Source organism: Sander vitreus, chromosome 7, assembly GCF_031162955.1.
Source record: "Sander vitreus isolate 19-12246 chromosome 7, sanVit1, whole genome shotgun sequence".
NCBI classification, from domain to species: domain Eukaryota; kingdom Metazoa; phylum Chordata; class Actinopteri; order Perciformes; family Percidae; genus Sander; species Sander vitreus.
In genome coordinates, this window is record NC_135861.1 from 29056113 (window position 1) to 29080174 (window position 24062).

The 24062-nt window shown below is 41.0% G+C and overlaps 1 protein-coding gene across 5 annotated transcripts in view; it reads right to left on the reverse strand.

Moving 5' to 3' along the window:
- Positions 1–612: 612 nt before the first annotated feature.
- Positions 613–24062, reverse strand: part of pkig (protein kinase (cAMP-dependent, catalytic) inhibitor gamma) — a 32798-nt gene continuing 9348 nt past the window's right edge. Inside the window, exons 1-3 of one of the 5 annotated variants that reach the window (XM_078255843.1) lie at positions 20026–20178; positions 3280–3461; positions 613–1311 (exon numbers count right to left, since the gene is read on the reverse strand). In XM_078255843.1, coding sequence (XP_078111969.1) covers positions 1229–1311; positions 3280–3433 — 237 coding nt within the window. In that variant the 5' untranslated portion in view covers positions 3434–3461; positions 20026–20178 and the 3' untranslated portion in view covers positions 613–1228. Of the gene's footprint in view, positions 1312–3279; positions 3462–5271; positions 5370–6677; positions 6698–12213; positions 12235–20025; positions 20179–24062 lie in introns of those variants that run through there. The other 4 variants (XM_078255845.1, XM_078255841.1, XM_078255844.1 and 1 more) reach the window with 4 other exon arrangements.

Consider the following 24062-nt stretch of genomic DNA (forward strand, 5'->3'; position numbering starts at 1 on the left):
TATGACACTTATAAGAGCATCTTTTGACCATAATAAAAGCTATTATAAAATGCATCTGCAGCCTGTTTCTTTATGCCAATAATCTGCAGTATTTTCAAATATCTTTTCTAAGCCAGTCCTTGTATGTATGTATGTATGTATGTATGTATGTATGTATCCTCATTATAATATAAAGTCACTTTAGCACACAGCTTCTCGAGTAATTACTATTAAAGAGGGAATTAGCTCAAGCCTGACACTAAGAGATAAAAAGAATCACAGCCTTACAGATAAACTGCTCTGTCATGCTCGGTTTCTTGAGTGAGTGAGTGAGAGAGAGAGAGAGAGAGAGAGAGAGAGAGAGAGAGAGAGAGAGAGAGAGAGAGATACATGGCAACATTGGCACCATCCATGGTGGAAATGTAAACACTGGCTTCCTGCAGCCAAGCTAATGTACACAAAAAGCTGCATTCAATAATATTTATGGCTCTGGAAGGATTCAGCAAACTGAACCCATTAATCCTGTTTGACTCTGCAGCTCCTACGCCCGCAGTGTTCGACAGAAACCTGCAAATTGCCTCGTGTAAAAAGCGAATTACGCTCGCAAGCATAAAACACAAACAGTGACAGTAATTCATACGGGTTTTTTTTATTACACAAAGAAAATTGCTATCACAAAGTTATCACCGAACATTAAGCAATAAATATGAAGTCCGTACACAACAGTATAATGGCGACTACGGTTTTGTTACAAAAAAAGAAAAAAAGAAAGATAAAGGACAAGAGGGTCACAAACACACACGCACACAGAAAGAAAAACTGACAAACGGATGATTATGAATACAACCTCTGTGACAGTTCCCTATTCAGGTTGGAACAAATGTTTCGAGTGTTAGAAATGAATTCAGCTCAGTCCATCTTCACAGACGTATACGCAAGGTTTTCTGTGCTTTCTTCGTCTCGTCGGGAATATAAATGACCAACAGAGAATGAAGCAAGAGAGCAGCATCTAGGCTGTCAGTTCTATTCTGTTCTGCTCTGCATGTTACATTCAGATCCAATGAGAAGGCGTACATTTGGGCCGCTGAAGCTCCAAACAGGCTGGCAGTGAGCGAAGGTGTCCTCGTGTCCAGATAGGACAACCGATACACTCTCCATTTCCTTTCTCGACATCTCTCCACTTTCACTTGCTTCCTCTACTTTGCACTCCTTTCCCTCATCCCCCCCCCCCTTCGGCCTCTGGCTGAGTTTAGGATGGGCCTCCGCCTCCCTGGGCATCTTGGCTGGTGGAGCCCTCTGCCTCAGGGGCTGGGGAGGCCCCTGGGTCTCCTTCTGGAGGGGGTGGGGGGAAAAAAAAAAAAATCAGTCAAAGATGTGTGTATATTATTAAGCTCAAAAGTGGTTTGGCATTGCTAACAGTGGGAAATAAATCTGCTTTCAGGTTCCCAGAAATAAAAATAATAATGAGGAAGGAACTACAACTTCCTGTAGTGACACAGTGCCAAGCATGATATGAGATTATTGCCAAATTTTTAGGCTTCCCACCAGACCAGTGTTAGCAATTTCATTTATAGACATCAGATTGGGTGTAATGTCATGGGAAACTTGTCTTTGGGACTGTAAAGAAAAGTCAGCAAAAACAACAATGCAGCACACAATGGTCAGACGGGGAACATCTGAGTCATTCAGACTCCTCACAACTTGACACAACAGAGTCTCACAGAGACCACAAGCTGAGCAGTAGCACCCTGTGCCCACCTTCTAACCCTGCCCCTGTCCAGGAGGGGCTGTTTGCTCAGCTTGTTTCTCTGATCACTTAAGATCCAGACTAAAATCCTTCATCAGGTTAAAATAAATAGTTAAAAATGACCAAGATCCAAAAAGTGTATCGTAAAAATGCGCCTTAAAATGGGATAAAAAGTTAATTTATGACAGCTTCTGGCAGACAACCGCAACGCGGACGCATGCACAGAGGCGATATGACGCAATTCACAGGTGAACAATTGTAACGGACCAATAAAATTACAGATTTCTCTGGGTTTAAAAGTTGTTGGAAACATTTGGGATTGTGCAAGTAAATGACAACAAAATATACAAAACAGGTACTCGTTTCTTGATTTAAATGCGGAAAAGTTCCGTATTATACATGTCAACGATTTTGAAACAGTCTGAATTGCATTAGACTAATAATCTAAGGGCAAAATTAAAACTAATCTAGCACAACGGACCAGTAAAAAAATATAATATCTCTGTGAAACTGTCCACAGGTCCTAAGTGTATGGTAGGCCTGTTACAATAATTACATAATTGTCTAATCGCAATTTTTTTACGTAATCGCTGTGTCTTTGTTTAACCGCAAAAAGTTGCTACCATTAGCTAAGGTCTTAAGGGGTATGACTGTTGATATTAAATGTCAATTTTATGTTCATTTAAGAAACAAATACGTTTTATGATAATAGACGTTTACTTCATAGGCTGTGCACTTGTGTTATTACATCATCTGGGTCACATGGCAGTGATATAACCAAAAGATGCATCCTGGGATTCATTCAAGACTTTATCATTTGTTTAAAAAATAAATACATAACAGGGCTCAATGCTGAGGCTTTTTTTTTTTTCTTGTCCGGTCGGGCAAGTAAAAAAAAAAAAAAAAGAATTCTACTTGCCATTAGTCAATTTTTACTGACCCCTATACAATTTCTTTTTTTTTTTTCTTCGAGGAAAAATGTCCCAAAAAAGTTTGAAGATAACGTAAAAAAACTGGTAAAACAAAGCGTTGGAAAAAACGTAAAAAAGATATAATATATATATATATATATATATATAAAAAAGGTCAAACGTCGAAAAACAGCACAAACACGTCAAAAAAATTGAAAGCATCAAAAGTGTAAAAACAATGTCAAAAAAAACCATCAAAAGCATCAGGCGCCAGCTCAATTCTGGATTGGCAAACAACACATTCAAATCAAATCATCAACAAGCGTTCTCCGACAGGGCAAGAGAACAATATCATCATTTCTGATATGATGATGCCCGAACGGGGCAAGTAGCTTGTTGGATTTACTTGCCCGACGTGGCATTTTACTTGCCCCGGGCCATCGGGCAACCCTTATCGATGAACCCTGCATAAATAAATATTTTTAAAATGTGACTGAAAGAGACAATTATATCGTTAATCGCAATTATTTTTGAGACAATTGATTGTACAGCAACATTTGGAATCGTTACAGCTCTAGTGTACGGCATGCTCAGATGCTTTCCCGCTGCGTTACCCGTGTACCCGGCCGTGGGTTTACTGACCTGCAGCCTTCAGGTCCATCTCTGCCAGGTCTTTGGTGAGTTCACTGGTGCTGGCCGCTGCCTCTCCCTTCCCGGCGATGTCGGGCACTGCGTTCCTGCGGCCTGTGCGATCACAGTTGATGAAGTCTGAGTACGACGTCTCCACGTCCATCATCTGTCCATGACCAGCGCTCTCATTACACCTGTCAAGACGGAGGGGGGAGGGGAGGGAGGGAGGAGGAGATGTTAGACGGCTGCGGAGGTGTCGCGAGAAGCAGATACATCATGCTGCTGTCCGTCTCCCTTCAACGATCTGCAGGACCCGTGGGAGGACACATCACTGTGTGCTGTGAATTTCTACTGTTTCTACTTTCTACTGTGACACGCAGGAATACAGGCTAAAGACCATCACACAGTTTCCTTTAGGAGGAAACTAGGGACGAACAATGCAGAGTGAGAGAGAGGCAGAAAGGGGGAGGGGGGCCTTCAGATGCATGTCCACCACCTGAAAGGCCGACAGCAGCAGAGTATGAATAAAAACAAGAAGGAAGGTGTTAATAATTCCTATTCCTGCACAGTGATTAATGGCACTACAGACAGACCTGATAAGAGGTTGCCCTAATTACATCAGGAAAAACAAAAAAAAACAGACCCAATCTCTCCAGCTCTCATAAAGAGATGTTCCAGTACTGATACCAGTATCGGAAAAGCCTCCGATACCGCCTAAAATGCTGGTATCGGTATCGAAAAAGTACTGGAGTTCATGCATGATCGGATACCACGTAATTTAGCCACGAAGAAAATATACTTTAAAAGTAGTTTATTTATGTTCTTTTTCCGTTATAACTGACTGTCAAACTGGATAACAAAAGAAAGTGTTCGTTGTTTGCGTTTGTTCATGTTTCACAAAGAGTTTAACCTGAACCAGGCCGTACAACAATGATAGCAATCATATCACATCCATACAGGGTTAGTAGTATACAGCTGTTAAAACATAATACATGGTATTGGATCGGTACTCCGTATCGGCCGATACGCAAGTTCAGGTATCGGAATCAGTATCGGGAAGCAAAAAATGGAATCGAACCATCTCTAGTCTATACTGGTTGTCTAGTCAATTTGTCTGTCCTAAAGGTATTGACACAGCAAGGATTAAGATAAAAAAAAAAGGAGATGGGGGCTGTAAAGAGCCCTGATCAATATGGAAAGAGCAAAGGAGCTTGAAAGCATTCAAAAGGACAAGCAGAGGCGCGGCCAAAAAGAACCCTGGCTAAATAAGCTCCCATTAGCCATTCATTCCTCTTCAGTTTCCTGTTCTCAGTCCATATTTAACTAGGTCATGGATCCTGCCAACCACTAAAACACTATACAGCTGGTAAGTCCTCGGAGAGAAGAGAACACAGAATAAGACTGCTCCAGAAAAGAAAGAATAGAAAAGATTTAAAAGTAGTAGGAAGTCGTCCTCTGATGCAAACAAAAGGAGAAAGAAAACTAGAGACACTGTAGACAGATGTTCCTCTGCTACAGCGTCAGTCCCTGAACAACAGTGGTGGAAGAAGTATTCAGATCCTTTACTCAAGTAAAAGTACTAATACCACACTGTCAAAAAATACTCAATACAAGTAAAAGTCCTGCATTGAAATTGAATTTCAAAGTTGTATTGTCATATACATGTTTCCCTGTACAATGAAATGCTTCCTTTGCTGTCCACAGAATGCCAAACAGTGTTACCTAAGTAAAAGTATGCAAGTATCATCAGGAAAATGTACTTAGAAGTATTAGTAATCAATTTAGTGTTTAATCAACTAATCATTTCAGCTGGACTTGTAGATGGTTATATCGTAGTTTAATTTACAATAAAACATTGTATTTTATGATAAAATATATAATTGTATACAAGTTGTAAAGTAACTAAAGCTGTCAGATGAATGTAGTGGAGTAAAAAGCACAATACTTCTCTCTGAAATGTAGCGGAGTAGAAGTAGAAAGTAGAAAAGACTCAAGTAAAAGTACCTCAAATTGTACTACAGTACATGAGTAAATGTACTTAGTTACATTCCACCACTGCTGAACATCCAGCACACATAGATCATCGGACATCACTGCAGCTTAACTGACTACATTACAGGCTGCACACCACACATCCCCTCCCATAAAGCGTGTAACACGACAGAACAGCTGAGCGGCTAAGCTACCAATCTTTAAAGAAACATGAGTGGGGTTGGAGTCTCGAAAGGGAAACAAGAGAAAGAACGAAAGAGGAATAAAAACAAGCTGGCAGACACAGTCCTGACACGCTGACCCAGGGTCAGTCTGTTCCCAAACGCTTTAGCTCACATTCTTTTAGTATCATTCAACAAAAACAAAAAGGTCCCACGATTGTTTTCTGTGTACAAGCGCCATGCCAAACAGGATGCAAACCCAGGGTCAATCCCGGAGGGGTTACGAGCCACACAGATGTAGGCGACGCTGTTTGGGAATGTGAAATTTGCAGAGAAGGCCGAACTTTAAGCCCCTGTAGGTAAGAGCGGTACCTCAGGAAATGTCACTGAGTTCTGGGCCGCTGGCATTTCCCTGAGTGCATCTACTAAACACAAGAGCCGCTCTGTTATACCGACTGCAGACGGTGCTGTGAGCCTCTGATAGAGTCTCATCTAGATAGAAAGTACAGTCATCAGGGAGCCAAATCACCGTGGGAGGCCAGCGCCTCACAGGTTCATAGTTACACCTACAGTACTAGCTTTTCCTCAACCTTTAGTTCCAACATCTGAGGCTTTTACTGACTAATTCAGTGCTGGAACAATTTAAGGGAAAATATCTAATTGCGATTTCTGTGACCTATTTTGCGATTGGGATGATTAAACTTTGGTCCGGGCCTGTGTTTGTGGTCTACACAGTAGCATACAGTACCTTTCAGGTTATTCTGGAGAATATGCTAGACAGTATTATTATTGCAACAATCCAAAACGATGACCAATAAACATTTGCATAAAGTAAGGACATTTGTCTGCTCCCATGTTGATAAGAGCATTGGAAACCTGAGCTTGAAAAACATCCCTTTTAAAAGTACATTTACTTACCAAAGATAAAGAATTGTGTGATTAATTTCCAATTAAAGGCGAGTTAACTATGGACAATCATGCGATTAAATCAAGATTAAATATGTTAGTCGATTGACAGCCCTAATAAAAAAAAACATTTAGCCTTACTAGCAATCAATGCATTTCCTACATTGACTGAAATACTATTAAAACAAACAACCAGCACCGTCTGTGCATCGAGTGCAGCAACTAGCTCGTCTGTGTTGTTTGTCTTTTTCTACTCCACTGGCCCAGTTGTTACGTGGCTTATGGGAGCTCCGTCTAACTGCCAGTTTGTTTAATTAGTCGGCTTGCCTGCACATGTGGATCAAACCCTACCCTGAGATCATTAGCAAGTTTCCATTGAAGGATGATGATGATGATGATGATGATGATCTGCCTGCTGCTCTCGTCTGGCAGGTCTCAGCTGGTAGAGGCAGTTTAAGGGCGCCGCATTTTAAAATCACTTTATCCCCCCGATATCCACAAAGCACACCGCGATGATGAACTTTTTTTGTTTTTTGACGGACTGAAGCAGCATAGTGTGTTTTTGATGTTGATGATTTGTATAATGCAAACGAGCATGTAAAGTGACTTGTAGGCTGTGTATGGTCCTGTCTGTAAAAGACACTGATGGCCTTCTGTTTGACTGAACTAACTGCAGCTCTTGTTTATGGAGTATAATCATGCACTCCATCTCCATTATACTCATCTTTTATTAATCTATGTCGATACGTTGTTCAGTCTATACGATAAAATGTCTCGTTTTGTCCAACCAGCAATCCAAAACTTTAGAATGTATTCATTTCACAATGGTATGAAACAGACAACAGCAAAAATCGTCACATTTGAGAAGTTGGAGCCTGCAAATGTTTTGTATTTTTGCTTGATAAATAACTCAGATGATTATTGGATTCTCTAATTTGTTGCCACTTTAACCCTACATTCTTAAATGGATGACATGCATAGCGCTGGGTACCAAATTCAACACTTTTTAGGCACCGACCGAATTGCCTCTAAAAATATTGCGTATCAAAAAAAAAAAAAAGCCTCGTCATTCAATAGCCAATTTCAATACCTAAAGGGGTAAATCTCATCAGCGTCAGTGAGCCAATCAGCATGCAGCATGCTTCTACCAAGATCTAATAATGTCTGTGATTGGCTGTCTGACGTTACACGTCGTAGAGACACGCAGGAAAAACTCTACGTTACACAGAGACGGGGCTCACGTAGTAGGAGCTGGAAACATAAATGAAAAGATTTGTGCCGTAATGTGTTATGTTGTAATTTAGTTTTGTTAAAATGGATTTTATAAAATTGGTATCGAAGAAAAGTATAATTTAGGAACCGGTATCGAGAAGTTGTAAACGATACCCAGCCCTGGACATACATATACATCCTCTTAAAAGGAATATTGTATGTGTAATGTATTTGACCGGTTACACAGATATGATGCCAGCCATGCGTCATTCACAGCTTTCTTCCTGAAATCTCCACATCGTCTTACACCACATACCAGAAATGATGACTTACCCCTATTTCCCACTGGGTGTGTCTGCGCTGCGTTCCCGAGGCTTCGCGACCCCCGTGATCAATCGCAGCCATTCAAGTCAATGTTCAAGCCACGGTGCGTCCCACAAGAGTGCGTGAAGCGGCCTCCGCTCCGCTAAAGATACGGGCCAGGTCTATTTTCACGCGAGCCGCGGGGCGTTCGGACCGCCGGGCAGGAAGTGAAACAGTGAGGGTATCCACTCAATTAACCAAAAGACACCCCCCCCCCCAATATCGTAAATGTCTCCTTTACAACACCACGGACGACGAGAGATTCATCTTCGAGGTTGAAAACCACCTGAAAACGTCAGAAAAGAGAAGGCATGGAGTTTAACTGCAGGAGTGCTTGGAGTGGAAGGTAGATACTAGCTTAATAAACACCTGATTGTTCTGTAAAGCACTTGTAGAGACAACAAAATCTGTGAGTCGGGCAGCAAGACGCTCCGCTTCTGAGACGCTCCTGGCGTGGTATGGCACGCGGCGGAAGACGGAACAAAACCGGAACACAGCACAGACGAGCCCAGTGGAAAATCGGGGTTACAGCTCTCTTTAAAGTGTTGCGTCCTAGTTAAATAAGAAGGGAGTCTTTATGTGAAAAGGCCACGGTGTGTATACAGAGGGAAACTTGACACAGCTGCAGCTGGAAACACTAGCACAAGACAAATGTCACAGGTGTGTATTTTCACTCAAGACAATAACAACTCAATCCTCAAAAGGGAAATGGCTGCAGCTCAGCTCATGAGCTGAACTGCTCTTCGCCTCGCTCGCTTTCCCCCTCCGCCTTCCTGCTCTGCACTGTGTGTGTGGAGCGTTTCTCTCTACAAAAGTTATTTCAGGAACTTATTCATTAAATTGATTCTGGCAATTCCTCCATTCTGAGTTGTCATGTGGACACAAAAAGCACCTCATTGTGAATGAAAGCAAAGCTGCACAACAGCTGTACATCCACAGTATGCGTCCATGACAGGTTTGAACATGAACAGTGACCACACTGGGCGAGGTGACATGTAATGGGAGAGGTTTTGGCATGTAGATATTAGGAACAAAAACCTCTGAGATTACAGGGGGAATATGAGTCAGCAGCGCCACTTACACTGGGCCCATTAGAGAGGCAGGCTCACTGCTATTCCGCAGGAGCCTTTTAAGCCTGATGTGTGTGTAATAAACTCACATTATCTGCAATAACCCACACAAAGACTGGCTTCTTTGCTGATTTGGACGCCCATTAGGGCCGTCTACAAGTCTGTTAACTAATTCTGCTGAATTTATTGACGAGACAAAAAGCCTCCATGCTTCTCAAAGCAACTAAACTTTTCCATTGGGTTGTTTTTTTTAAAACCCTGATTACTTAACTGACAGCCTTTAATACTCCTTTCCCACTGGTCATAAAAACCCACGTTAGAAGTTGTATTCATTCCCAGGACAAATTACTGTCTGCGGTAGGCACCGGTATTTCGGCAGTGATGGAAACTGGACACCCGGGTAGATCAGCCACCCTCAAACAATGCTCAGCCTTTCCGCTGACTTTGTCCAGTGGCCATTGGTGGTATTGCAACGAAAACTCCCAGAAAGGATTTTCCCCGTAGGCCACCACTGTAAAAGAGATGTGTGTAAAACTGCTGCCAAGACACCTCCAACTGCAAACAAGGTCGGTTATGACTCTTTCTATTCTGAATTTTTAATCCATGGACTTTCTAGGTTTGAAAAACCTCCCTCGAGCCGGGAAAAGCGATTTAAAAACCTGTGACGTCACTGCAACGTAGCCGAGCGGGAACCCGCAGGCATGCGGGAGAAACACTACAGCGCATATTCAGTGGGCCGCATGTCACAGAAATAAACCTTGAAAGCTCAGAAAATATGTTGGCTGATGCGCCACTGAGCAACTTTCATAGGAATGAACGGGGCTCCTCCGTTAAAGTTGCATCCAGGTCTTATAATCATAGACAGTAAAATAATGGACACAGCGACGCCTTAGACTTCGACGGAAACCAGTGAGGTCAATTAGAAGAACTTTTCCAGTGATGGCCGAGTGTACTACGCAGCCTCAAACTGAGCTTCACGACGTAGATGTGACGTGAGCAACCTGTCTGAAAGTTGGAAGTCTTCTGGTAGCTGTGCCAAGAGAAATGTCATTCATTCCCAATCTTGCAGAGACAGAGAACATAGGTATATGTAAGGAGATAACATGGACACAGGCTAATTATTGCTAACTAAAATGCTAGTTAACATTAGTAATTAAACTTAAACAGCTAATGTAAGTTGAAACTGCCTGCAAGCTTCTCCTGTACTATACGGTAATTCCTCTACTATGCGACAGTAAGTCGCGTGGTTATGACACAATCGTTAGCCTATTTTTACAAAAACCTCTGCTACGGGGCCATAACGTCAGATACAAGGTAATGGAAGCTTTTATACATTGTCATGTTTCTTTAGAAATAAACAACGGACAAATAGAGTCTTTAAACGCTTCAGATGTAAAGTTATTCGCTGTCAAAGTGGCACCGAAATGAATGGCAGTCAATGGAATGCTAACGGCGGGTGATGGCTTGTTAGCCTAAGAGTCTCCCCATAGGAGGTACGCCTTCCAGATGCTCGCTTACCCCCTTGCTTGTAATACATCCATATGCTAATTTCCGCCCCTTTTCCGGCGCGATGCTGCGACGTGCGTTGCCTCGGTTGGTTACTTTTGTCATCTTGGCCACAAATTCCGTCTGTCTCAACCCAAGCTGCGCTGGAACATCAAATTAGTCGGCACCGAGTCGGATAGAGAGACTGAATAAGTAACAGATATAAAAAAAGAAGTCTGCTATCTACGGTTTACTAACCCTATGTTGTAAGACTAGCGTAGCAATTGAGAGAATGACAATGAATGCTGAGCGATTGGTCGGAGTGGAGGACAGTTTAAGTTTATTAGCTTAGATATCAAGTGAATGTACAGCAGAGTTTGCAGTTTTGTGCACTATATTGGTGACGCTGAATGTGACACACCAGAAAAAAAAGACAGGCACACTCGTCTACTGGCAATGGGACAGGAGTCTATCAGCTAGTTTTAGCGGGTTTACCGGTTTACCCTGAATACACACAAATTTTGAAGAATGGGTGCAAGTTTGATGTGACCAAATTGAGAAAAATCACAAAAGTAGGCAACTAATGATTATTTTCATTATCTATCATTTGGTCTATGTCAATTATTTATTTGATTATTATTATTATTATAAAATATTATTTTTTTTACAAATTGTTAGTTTTAGTTATTTTTAAGCAAGAAAACCAAAAATGTGCTGGCTTCAACCTTATTTAAATGTGAGGATTTCATGCTTTTGTTTGTCATGCATGATAATAAACTGAATATCTTTGGGTTTTGGACTGTTGATCACAAAAAAAAAACAACCTTTTTAAGACATCACCTTGAGCTTTGAACGGGCATTTTTCACTATTTTCTGATATTTTACAGACAGAATGACCAATTAATCAAGAAAATAATCGACAGATTAATCTCTAATCATTCGCCGTTAAAAAAATGCCCTTCACAGTTTCCCAGAGTCCCAGGTGAGGTCGTCATTTGTCTTTTTGTCTGACCAACAGTCCAAAACTCAAAGATATTTAATTTACAATGATATAAAGACAGAGAAAACCATCAAATCCTCACATTTGCGAAGCTGTGACCAGAGTATGTTCAGCATTTTTGTTGGAAATATCACTTGAGTGTTTAACCGAGTATTGCAATAGTTGCCGATTCATTTTTTGTCACTCTACTAACTGAATTAACTCTATCAGCTCTAATACAATCTTAGAAACCATCCCGCTTCTTCATGAAAGATTTCTTCATCAAGTTGCAGTACACAACAGAACAAAGCTGTGCGATATGGAGAAAATCAAACATTACGATATTTTTGCCAAATACCTCGATGTCGATACTGTGGCGATATTGTAGAGTTGACTATTGATGCTCTCACAAAATATTAACACAATGACAGTTTGGATACATATTCAATCACCAATAATGTGGATATAATGACTAAGTGGGTAAAGGCAAATACTAGAACAGCTAGAACAGTCTGGTCAGTTCAGAACATTACATCACTTTACTGTAATGCAGCCTTTAAAGCCAGGAAAAGACACCACTTATGTCATATCACTGTATCCAAAAATGTAAGACCATATGTAGCCTCATATATCAATGTCGATATAATATCGATAAATTGCCCAGCCCTACAACAGACACTCAACAGCTCTCAGTTATTACAGCGCTCGTGGTCGAAGGATGCATCCAAAGAGAAATCAAAGGGAACTCAAAAGTTAACAACAAACCGTCTTATCTTACCAAACTAGTCAGAGTTGCTTCATCTGCTCTCGGGTGCCTACAAGGAGACCCAAACTGCTTCAGACAAATTCATTCAAATCCATTCCCCCTCCAGTGCTAAGTGTTTCAGCCCAGCCAGAGCTTCGTACAGCCAGTGTGCCTGGGCTCTTTTTGCCCTCCTGCTCGCTGCCTCTCAGCCCCTGATGAATGTGGTCCGGCCACAGTCTATTCACATGATGTCAGCAGCTGCTCGGTTGACAACGAGCCCACTTCAAAAACACAAGGGAGCCGTGTTTCCTCGTCGGGATTAGCATTGTTGTTCCTCTGCAGTCCTCCTCCTCTCATAAATAAATAAAAGCCCTGTGCATTCAACTCCAGTGTATATATTAGCCCTATATCCTTCCTCTTCTTATGGGACCCGGGCCATGGGTGTGAAGGCCTAATTTCCCCTGGTGAAGTGAATATTGCAACTAGGGCTGGGCAATATATCGATATTATATCAATATCAATATATTAGGCTAGATATCATCTTACATTTTGGATATAATTTGACTTTCTGGCTTCACTTATACAGTCTATGCATCTGCCCCTGGTATAAACACAGAAATGATGTACAGTATGTTAGGGCAGGTCAATATATCCATATCAATATCGTGATATAAGACTAGTTATCGTCTTAGATTTTGGATATCGTAATATGGCATAAGTGTTGTCTTTTCCTGGCTTTAAAGGCTATATTACATTAAAGTGATGTAATGTTCTAAACTTACCAGACTGTTCTAGCTGTTCTATTATTTGCCTTTACCCAGTTAGTCATTTTATCTACGGTAGTGAGGATTATTTATCACATATCTATTTGTGTTAATAACCCTACGATATCAATAATGGTATTTGGTCAACAATATCGTGATATTTGATTTTCTCCATATCGCCCAGCTCTAATAGCAACTTGCCAAACAGCTAGCTTTTGCTCTTCAGTTCGACAGCCATTTACACCCGACACTGTGAAAACTTTCCCTGCTGAGGACACGAGCACACATAAATTTAGTGGTTTCCACCACCTCGCTCTCGCTGGGACTTTGAGTTTCACGCTTACTATTTAGTCGCAGCAGAAGTCTCCATCTTCTCTGTCAGACATGCAGAATTATCACTGATAACACTGGATACTCACTCGCAATCTTCTATCTCCTTCTCACTGAGCCGAGATTCTGAGAATGATCACTGCCACTCTCACATAATTGCCATCCTAAATGAGCGCACTGAGCTCTTGCGCCTGAAGGCATTATGAATCAGCCGGGGAACAAGAGATAAGAAGCCTGACGAAGGCTATTAGCGTCAGCTGCTGTGTGGAAAAGTCTTGCCTGAACTAATGAATAAAACAAAAGGCCCGGCCGGGCAAAGGCTGCTCCTTCAGAAAGCTACAGCTAAATCAAAAATCAATCTGGCCTGGACAGATGATCTCGGCAGGCATGGGCAGTGTGAGTTGTGTTTCCCCACTTTACAAGTCGGAGCACTTCAAAGATCAATTCCCAGCAGTGGTGTCTCATGAGAGATCAGTGATGGAGGACTAAATACATATGAATGGCTTGGCTCCCAAAAAAAAATAAAAGAGTTCCACCATTAAAACAATTTTGACTGCTTGCATGTTGAATAGATTATTATCTGTGGCTTATTTTCTCCATTAATCAACTTGTTTAGTTTGTAAAATGTCAGAGAAGAGGGGACAAACCATTTCCCAAAGCCTGAGGTGAAGTCTCGTCAAATGTCAAAACCTCAAACACATTAAGTTACAAAGAAAACAACATATCAAATCAGCAAATGCTCACATTGAAGAAGCAGCGCTGTGGAACGTCTGGCAATGTGAGACTAGGTGCCTATGTACAGAAGCTCTTTTTGACTTTGTTCTCCAGGTTAGCGTGACCAATGTGGCAGGTGCGCTGCTGTTAAACAGTGAAAGAATGCTAAAGCAAGGCTAACATGGTCACACCCAGGATTTAGTTAATAGCTGTTGTGCTGTTGAGTTCTGCACTTATTGCAGACATTGCATATAACATTTTTTGTTTGAGAAAATAGCTCTGTTTAACTCTTAATTTGATAATCAAAACAGTGATTAGAATAAACTTCCACATGTTTAACAGACGGCTAATTATTATGTAAGAGACTGAAGAAAACTGAGTTTTAAACAGCCAACAAAGAAAGAACATACAGTTATTGATGTTTAATGGGAGAAAACTGTGGGACGTCCCACCACTGTGTGAGAGGGATTTCAGGCTTTTCTGACTTCATATAGCTGTGTTGTTGTGCACACAATGACTTGTTGTGTCTGTGAATAATAAGACCTAGTGGAGGAATACAGATAGCGAGCGGTAATACAGAGGATGGGACCCTTGGTAAAAGCAGAAAGAAGAGTGGAAGATGCAGAAGTATCCACTGAAAGGACAGTGAGAAATGAAAGGCAGGGCGTACCATATATGCAAGACATTTTCCTGATCAATTGTATGCTGCAATATTTGTTTTCTAAATGGATTTATGTTGATAGATAATGCAACATATTAGCCAAGAGCTAAGTAGATGTTAATCGTCAACAATATTGGTCATAACTGTTTTAATAGTACGGATGGGTTTTTTTTTTTGTTTTTTGTTTTTAAATCGACTTTCCGATTCAAATAGATTTTCATTTGAATGATCCAATATGACTTGATAAAATCCAGATTTGACTGCCGTCCAACCCTAACCCTGTGTCATATGAAACTAGAAGACCTGAGGAATCCATTGGTACCAACTTTGTCATGCTAGCTTGTTGTGAAGAGAGTTAAAAACGCTACATTAGGCTACATTAGGCTACATTTTGGCGAGGAAAAAAGTGGCATGGCCAATTTAAAATGATCTCTGACCTCAAGATATCGGAATGAAATGTCACTCAATACTCACTGACTGTAGAGTCTGTAGAGCTGCACTTTACTGTGTAGACTGCTGTAGTGTGTTCATGTTAAATAAAAACTACATTAATGTAACTACTTCGGGGTCACTCCTTAAAGCGTAACTCTCGCCAAAATCCAACCTAGGGTCTTTTTGTGAATGTACCTGAGTCAAACTTTCGTTTAAAAGCATATTCAGGACGGAAGCGCCACTTTTAAGATGTACCGTATTTTTGTTTTTTGGTCAAATGGCCTTTTGAATGGGAGTGCTAGGGGCACTTTTATGCTAGCCTCAAAATAGCAATTTTTAAAACACTAAGAAGGCTCGACACAACATGAGACTTTGCTCCAAGTATGACCAGGGGCTCTACACCTTAACTACACCGGTGCACAAGGGATATACTAAATCTGTGGCTACTTGTTTTGATATCGACTTGTTTTGACTGCCGAGGTGGTAGCAGCCGGAAACAACAAGAGCTATGGTGAGTTGTTCAAAACCTCTCTTTTTAGTAAACTCTGGGTACACAAACAATGTTCTCAATGCTGGAGTTCATGTGTAGAGCCCCTGGTCATACTTGGAGCAAAGTCTCATGTTGTGTCGAGCCTTCTTAGTGTTTTAAAAATAGCTATTTTGAGGCTAGCATAAAAGTGCCCCTAGCACTCCCATTCAAAAGGCCATTTGACCGAAAAACAAAAATACGGTACATCTTAAAAGTGACGCTTCCGTCCTGAATATGCTTTTAAACAAAAGTTTGACTCGGGTCCATTCACAAAAAGACCCTGGGTTGCATTTTGGCGAGAGTTACGCTTTAATGTAAACACTGATACTTTTAATAATGCAGCAGGTTAGAGGGAACCCTGTACAACTGTAGAATCTCTTTCATATCCAAGCAAAATATGTTTTGCAACTGAAATATCCCAAATCGACATAGAATCGGAAATGGAATCAAATAGAAACCTCGGGAAATCAGTGGCGATACCCAGCCCTATTTAATAGTGCTGCAGTGTGATACTGAATAACCTGCAGGAATAACTACCCTTTCATTTCTTAGATGTGTGGTAGTTATTCTGTACAGGATACACATTCAAGCAGAACAATCACTATAACATGAGTTAAAGAAATTGTTCGACATTGAGGAAATAGTTGTACGCGTCTTCCTGCAGAGAGTAAGATGAGAAGATTAATACCACTCTGATATATATGTCTGTTCAACTGGCTACAGCCAGAATATGGTTAGCTTAGTATAGAGACTGGAAGCAGGGGGAAAACTGCTAGCCTGGCCCTGTCCAAAGTTAACAAAATCCACCAAACGGCTACTTTAAAGCTCACTAACTGACACTTGTTCCTTTAATCTGTATGAAAAGGATAGTGGAACGTTGGGGTTTTCAGGAGCGTTATGTGCTGGTGTGACAGGGTCAAAACCACTTCATCATATATCCAGTAGTGTAGGCTTACCAGTGCTCTCTATGTTCTCCAAATGAATGTGTTATGTTGTGACTTATTGAAATGCTACTAAGAAAGGGCATGTGTGGCTGTAATGCATTTTGCAGTGTTAAACTGAGCATATAATGTGACATAGTGCACTCAGCAAACTAACAAGATTACTGAACAGGCCTACCAGATAAAGGGCCAGTCAATCAAAAGACCACAAAGAGAAGCAAAATAACCACAAAGAGACACACAGTGACCACAAAGAGAAGAAAACTGCCACAAAAATATGCAAAATGACCTCAAAGAATTGTAAAAATGACTAGAAAACAAAAGAAAGAGAGAAAACGACCACAAAGAGGTGCAAAACGACTACAAACAACACAGTGGGAGCATTTTCCATGTGTCCCGAGTCCATGGCTGTAAGCTATATTTGGAGTTAGAAATAGTAGCTATTTTTGATATTTATTAGAGTATTTAAAGTTGTTTATTTGGCATTCATTTATCACACTACAACAACGTAGCCGTTTTTCCTTGTATTTTTTGAAATACGTTAGGTCCATATGTGTTTGTGTTATGTCGTGAATGTGAAAATGAACCGCTACCTCCTCTGTCAGCTCTAGCCACTGAAAATAAATAAGCGGAGAAATCAGGACAATTATAAAAGCTGGTCAGTCTGACGTGGTGGTGCCTGAGCTCATTACTATTCATTAGCTCACCCAGTTGCGCTGGGTAAGGGATGCTGATAGCCAGGCTCTCATTGGCTAGCTGTTAGCCAATCAGAGTCAAGCAGCTTAGCTCGTTGAATATTAATGAGAACTGGCACAAATCGAGCTGAGTCTTCCTATACCACGCTAGAATGGCTTGAAACAAGGTCACCAAGGCATTTTTTCCACAAAAAAATGTTACAGACTCCATGGTAGAACTTCAGACATTACCACAAAAGTAATGAAATACGTGTGGCAGGGCACCTTTAATAATGTACAGTTTATTATTGCCAAGATCCAGAGACTTAAATGTGAGTCTTAACACATTACTCATTTTAAAAATGTGCCACCTTCCATTGGAAAGTTTCTAAAGCCTAACCCTGAAGGCAGAGTCAGGATGTTGCTCAACTAGCCGGTTTCAGCACTGTCAGTCTGCAGCTGAGCTCGGTTACTTCTTGTTATGCTGCTGCTGGACTATTTCTTGGTCGGGTGCAATGACTTTGTTGAATGCTGGCTGGTTGCTTGGACACCTCACAGTGACGACAAGGCTCTTCATGTTGAAGAGAAAGATGTGAGGAGCGGTATCCACCTTCTTCTAATCTAACTCTCAGCAAAGAAAGCAAAAAATAACTTTGTCAACAAGTGATTCCACCCAGATGACCACGTTACATTCGTCAGACCAGCCTCTGCACAGGAAATCCTTCATAGCTTCCAGTTAACACGACCCAAAGTGGTCACCACAGCTGAAAAGTAATGCTGACTAATGCTGGAAACATTCATATGACATATGTAGTGCTGCCGCAGTTAGTCGACGTAATGGACCATTAAAATATGTCGACGGCAATTTTTTTTAGTCAACGTCGTTTTACTATTGACTGCCTATTTATTTTTGGTCTCCCGACTCAAACGGCTCGCTGTAATTCACCTCCACACCAGTCTGTGCACTGTGCGCGACCTGCTGGTTAATCTGTTCTCCTTTTTCTTCCCCCTCCACCCCGCCTTCACTGCTTTGATTTGAAAAATGGTGGAGGCCGTACGAGTTGAGCAGAGGCTGCGGCACACCATGCCGCCGGATGTGAACTTGCAATGTATAACTACTATTAGACCGGCCCTCGTGGCCTCGAAAAACACTACCGGCCCACCGGGAAAAGTCCCGACTCCGCCTCTGAACGTAAGTATATGATTATTAATGAAACGGCGAGCAAGTTTACTACAACTGTTTATTAACTCTTGACAAGTACAATGACTGTCTTTGGATGTTAAACAGGCTACTTAGACTTTTGCAGTAATGTTTTAAACCCCGCCATGCACGCAAGTGTAAACGCGAGCAGCTACACACTGCGTGCGTGGTGTGAGCGTGGTGTTTCTGTTGTGTGTCAGCTGCGTGGATTTTTGTCTTTACACACCAGAAAGGTGTCTGACGCTGCTGCTAGCCTTGTCTGTACACATGGATGTTTCTTGATTTACTGCACTCAAGCAGTAGTATACGTCATGTTAAACATAACTATATACTGATTTGATCACAGCAAAGACAATGTCGGCAGTATTGACGGCAAAATAGGCTACAGAATATTTTGTTCTGTATTGACAGGTGCAATATTTGAAAATCGATAATTATTTATAATCTTTTTTAAATTACATTTATATCTGCATTTATGTCATTTTTTTATTTGGTAACATTTAAGTTATTTATATTGTTTATGGCACAAGTGACTTTTTATGTTTTGGCCCTTCAGTTGAGTTCAAAATAAAATGGAAATTTTTGCACTTTTTTAAATTAGTCGTTAAGATTAGTCGACTAATTGAAAAATTAGTCGAAAGATTAATCGTTAGTGGCAGCACTAGACATATGCATATAGAGTAAATATCAGGGTTTCCCCCAGAATGTTGTTTAGCCCAGTGGCAAGTGTCTTTTTTTCGGCGAGGGCCCGGGTGGGGCCAGTCAGGCAGCATAACGTAGAGCCCAATAGTTTCTGTGATAACAGAATCATGGATGGAATCGCGAAATTGAGAATTTAAAAAAGCTATAAGACAGATTCCATAGGGCCCTATATTAAGTCAGTGCTAAAAGCTAGCTTTGGACTTTGGCAACTGTACCCGTCTTAAAATACATTAAAAAATAATTCCCAGTGGTTTAGGCCTGGTGGGGGGCAACGGTGGGCCACCATTCTTGCAATACACTGGGGGAAACCCTGGATATACTGTATACGATTGATTGATTGATTGATTGATTCTTTATTTCCGTCTTATGCGCACAAAGTGCTTAACCCTCAGGGGTTTATAAGACCACAATTTCAGTTGCAGTGTTTAAACATTTCACAAAATCATAGGTTATTTTACAGCTCGTTCTGAAAACAAAGTACAAATACAAAGTATTCCGTCTACTCTCCCAAATACAATCTGCTACAAAAAACCTTCCTTTCTTGAAGAATAACTCAAATGTTTCATAATCATCCAGCCGTAAATATGTTCTGCTTAAAGCAGACAGCGCCTCTCCTCTCAGAGACACTGACTGAGCACGAACTAGCAACCCAAAACGCCAGATTTTGTTAATCTACTAAAGCATCTAATCTGTTTAACAGATGACGGAAGGGCATGATAAACAATGAAGAGACAAACAATAATTTTTACCACAGACCGTGTTCCTTTTCTCAGCATAGCGAGCTTAGCAACAGCTGGGTCAATTAATACCAGCGAGAGAGCATCATAATGTCGCTTCACACAACACAGAAGCACAGCAAAAGTAACCGTGTTTGGAGGTAAGTGAAGGTTACATTACCAGAGGGGTTACAGTAGACGTACAAAAACTGTGTCCCGTGTGTGCGAGTGCCCCCGTTGCCTCAAAAACTGCAAACAAGCTGTGATCGATCGAAGCTTTCACAACGCAGCACAGACGAGTGGCCAGACTGCCAGACATATGAGACTACCAGAGCAGCATGCCCAGCCTCCAGCTACAGGGAATCCCCTGGTTTGTGTGTGTGTCAGTGTGTGTTGGAGGGGGGGGCGGATAGGGTGTGGTGTGACTGAGTCTTATCAACCACCCATGATTCACAGCTGAGTCAGGAGCAGGTGCTTCGACTGGACTCTGAAATGAGATCGGGATTACAAACCCCCCCTAAAAAAAACCAAAAAAAAAACCTTTGCACATCTCAATCTCCATATGGCGTCACAACTGTTCCTTTACAGTCTCATCTTTCTCGAGGCTCGTCACAGGAAGTGTCTCAAACACAAATGTGTGTCGAGAGAAAACGGATTTTATCACGACCGCACAAGAAAAACGAACACAGATAGCACTCGCACGCAGTGGTGGAAAGTAACCAAGAACATTTTGAGATACTTTGCTTGAGTATTTCCAATTCAGAGGCAAATATTGTACTCTTGACTTCACTACATTTTATCTGACAACTTAAAGTTACTTTGCAGAGTCAGATTTAAAATAGAAACTTCAGCTACGGACTGACGTTTTCAACATTAAAGTGGACACCGATAATATTACACCGACTGACGGCTTCTCCGTAATCGGAGGGGAGGAGTTACACAGGTGTAGTCTAGGTATACAGATGTGACTGGTGGTGTATATGTGCATGTAAAGTGATGATTCAGTCTACAAACTGTCCTTGTCTTCTTTGATCTCGTTTCCCAACGGGCATATGAGCCGGTGTCTGGTTACACACATGGGTGACTAGATTTGGTTATAATGTGATTAAATGGGGGTCTATGTCTGTGATACCTCCAGGACTATAGAATCTGAACAAGATAGGTTGATATGAATCCTAAAATGTATTATGTGATCTGTGTACCATGTTTGTTTATTCATATATGATTGCTTATGGAATTAAAAAGTTAAGCGCAAAAAAAATACAATCAATTGGTAATCTATTCGTCATTCAACAAGTGAGGCCTATATATTGTTGGGTAGTTTCATTGAGAATAAAACATTGTATTTTTTTAAACCATGTGTTTTGTGGACAAAAGTCTTCATTTGTGAAGTAACCAGTAACTAAAGCTGTCAGATGAATGTAGTGGAGTAAAAAGTACAATATTTCTCTCTGAAATTTTGCAGAGTAGAAGTAGAAAGTGGCCTGAAAAGAAAAGACTCAAGTACCTTAGGACTTTTACTTGCAACTACTTCTACGCTGTAGTATTGCTACTTTACTAAAAGATCTGAGTACTTCTTCCACCACTGCTCGTGTAACATTTTCATTTTCTCACGATAAAAACAAGTAAAAGAGATTAATGTTCCTTGAGACAAACATTTCTGAACAGTTATTCTCTTAAAAGCAGCTCTAAAAAGGAGGACTTTTTTTATTTATTTTTTTTTAAATGCTACGTTGAAAGGTAAGTTGAAAATATTTAGATGTGGGTGCCTGTGCTGTCTGGAAAAGTACTGAGGGAGCTGAAAAGACACATAAAATGCACTTTTTCAGACACACGTTCTGAAAGTTGTATATATTTGGTCTGTTCCTGTTTATTCCATGACGTTTACATTGTGCTTTAAATCATTTCAATTAGAGCAGACAATTTTCATAATCAGGTCAGTTTTTAAGCAAAAATGCCAAATATGGTATTATCTAGTTTGAGCTCCTTCAAATGTGAAAAATGTGCTACATTTTATATTTGTTTAATATATCAACTGTTGGTGGAACAAAAATGAGTCATTCAACAATGTTATGTTGCACTCTATGAAATTATGACAAACATGTCAAACACGTCTTTCTAGAAAATGATCTGTAGATGAATCAATGATGAAAAGGTGTGTTAGTTGCGTGGCCGGGTTGGATCAGTGGGTAGAGCAGGCGCACATATACTGAGAGGCTTACGCCTCCACGCAGAGGTCCAGGGTTCGAGTCCGACCTGTGACGATTTCCTGCATGTCTTCCCCCTCTCTCTCTCTCCCCCTCTCCCTTTTCTCACTTAGCTGTCCTATCGAATCAAGGCGGAAAAGCCCAAAAATAATAATAAAAAAAAATAAAAAAAGAATTGTTAGTTGCAGCTTTACATGTAAAATCAATTTGTAACGTGTGATCAAATGTGCTAATTTGTATAAGTCTTAGCAATAAATTAAACAGATACACAGTTAAACAGTTACAGTAGCTGGATTCATTCATAAGTCCTCGAGTGTCACTTCTAGAGGCTGATGTGATGTGCTGGTCCGTGATTTTTCCCCCACTGTCCATTCTATCCATCTATTCTAATTCTATTGCAACGTTGCCCGCTTCTATTTCTGTGCACACATTTAACAACACAAGACCTTGGCAGGAAGCAGGTGCTTTGTTTGCCTGTGTTGCTTATGCCCCATCTTTTCCGAGGCTCTCTACGCACACACACGAGCACACACGCACGCAGCCATGCACGCGCACAGCGGGCTGTGGGTCCAGAAGACTGACATTTTCTCCAGATTACATGTAAATCACGCTCTACTTGGCCCCTCCGCTCAAACCCATCCACCCACACCAAACAGTGACCCGCCACTGTCCTAACCCTCTCCCCCAAGTGTTAACCTTCTTATCCTAAAACACACATTATAAGAGGAGGACATGGGATTTTTTTTTTTTACCTTATATTTCTGGTATTGTGATATCCGTAGTTACCTCTATTGTGTTTTTTTTTTTTTTATAAATGTTCAAATGTTTACATAAAAGGAATTAATGTTTAAAGTGTTGGTGGTATCGGTACAGACTGCTAGGTTTTTGGTATCCTGACATCCCTAGTTGAGGGATCAGGAAAAAGAGAGAGATAGCATGATAACGAAAAGGAAAAAGAGGGAGGATGAGCGAAAGAAGGAAGGAATGCATGCATGTTTATTGTGCTTTCTAAATAAGGAAATATCCCTCACTGGCTCCAGTGTTTTTACTACTTTTAAAAAAAGAAAAAAAAAAAAAAAAAAAAGAAGAAGAGAGTTGAGAAACATAATACATCCTCCTCGGCTAAGCTGCAGCGCACGACCATGTGGCATACTGGTAACAGAATATATGATTTGATTGCCGGCTACGTACCTCTGCACCACCTGGTAGAGGGATTTCACCCACAACTCCCTCAACAAATCTGAAAGACTAAGGGGGTCTGGCTTGAGTAGTGAAAACGGCCCAACTCGAGGGGCGGCACCAAGCATGCATTTGAAAATATCACTGCACGCAACACTACGACCAATCACAACAATACACGGGGTGATGTATCCACAGCCCCGTACGCTTAGCTACCAGCGGAGCTAACTGGTAGATTAAACTCTTGCCGTATCCAGTCGGCAAAACAGCAAAAACGTCCTTCTTGCAAAAACCGATTGAAGCGCCGTCTTCTGCTCCTCTTTTAGATAAAAAGCCAAGTCTAACTCGTTCATTGTAGCGGCCAAAGCCATTTCAAACAACTGGTGCTCATCCTTAGCCATCTTGCAATGTTTACTAATGACATCTGTAAATCGCCTCTGGCCCGCCTATACACCGATGTGATTGGTGCAGCTCGGCTCCAAGCGCATAGTTAATGAGCATCATTACTGAATGCCAGAGTGACTCGCTGAGCTAATTCAAATTGTGATCTCGCGAGAGCTCTGGACTTCCAGGGTATCAACTCCCCTGTCCATCCACTCTAATGAAAACAGCCGCCAACAGAACGCGCATTCAGCCAAAGGATGCTGACTTACAAAGCAAGATTTCATCACTCCAATATGGGATGAGATATGGCTCATTAAGTTTGTGTGGACAGATTGACACTTTGTGTGTAATCTGTAAATATAAAACGCATTCCACAAATACAAAAATAAGATTTGTAAACTCACTATATAATAATTTGCAAATATAAAAAACGGAAAATCTGACATAT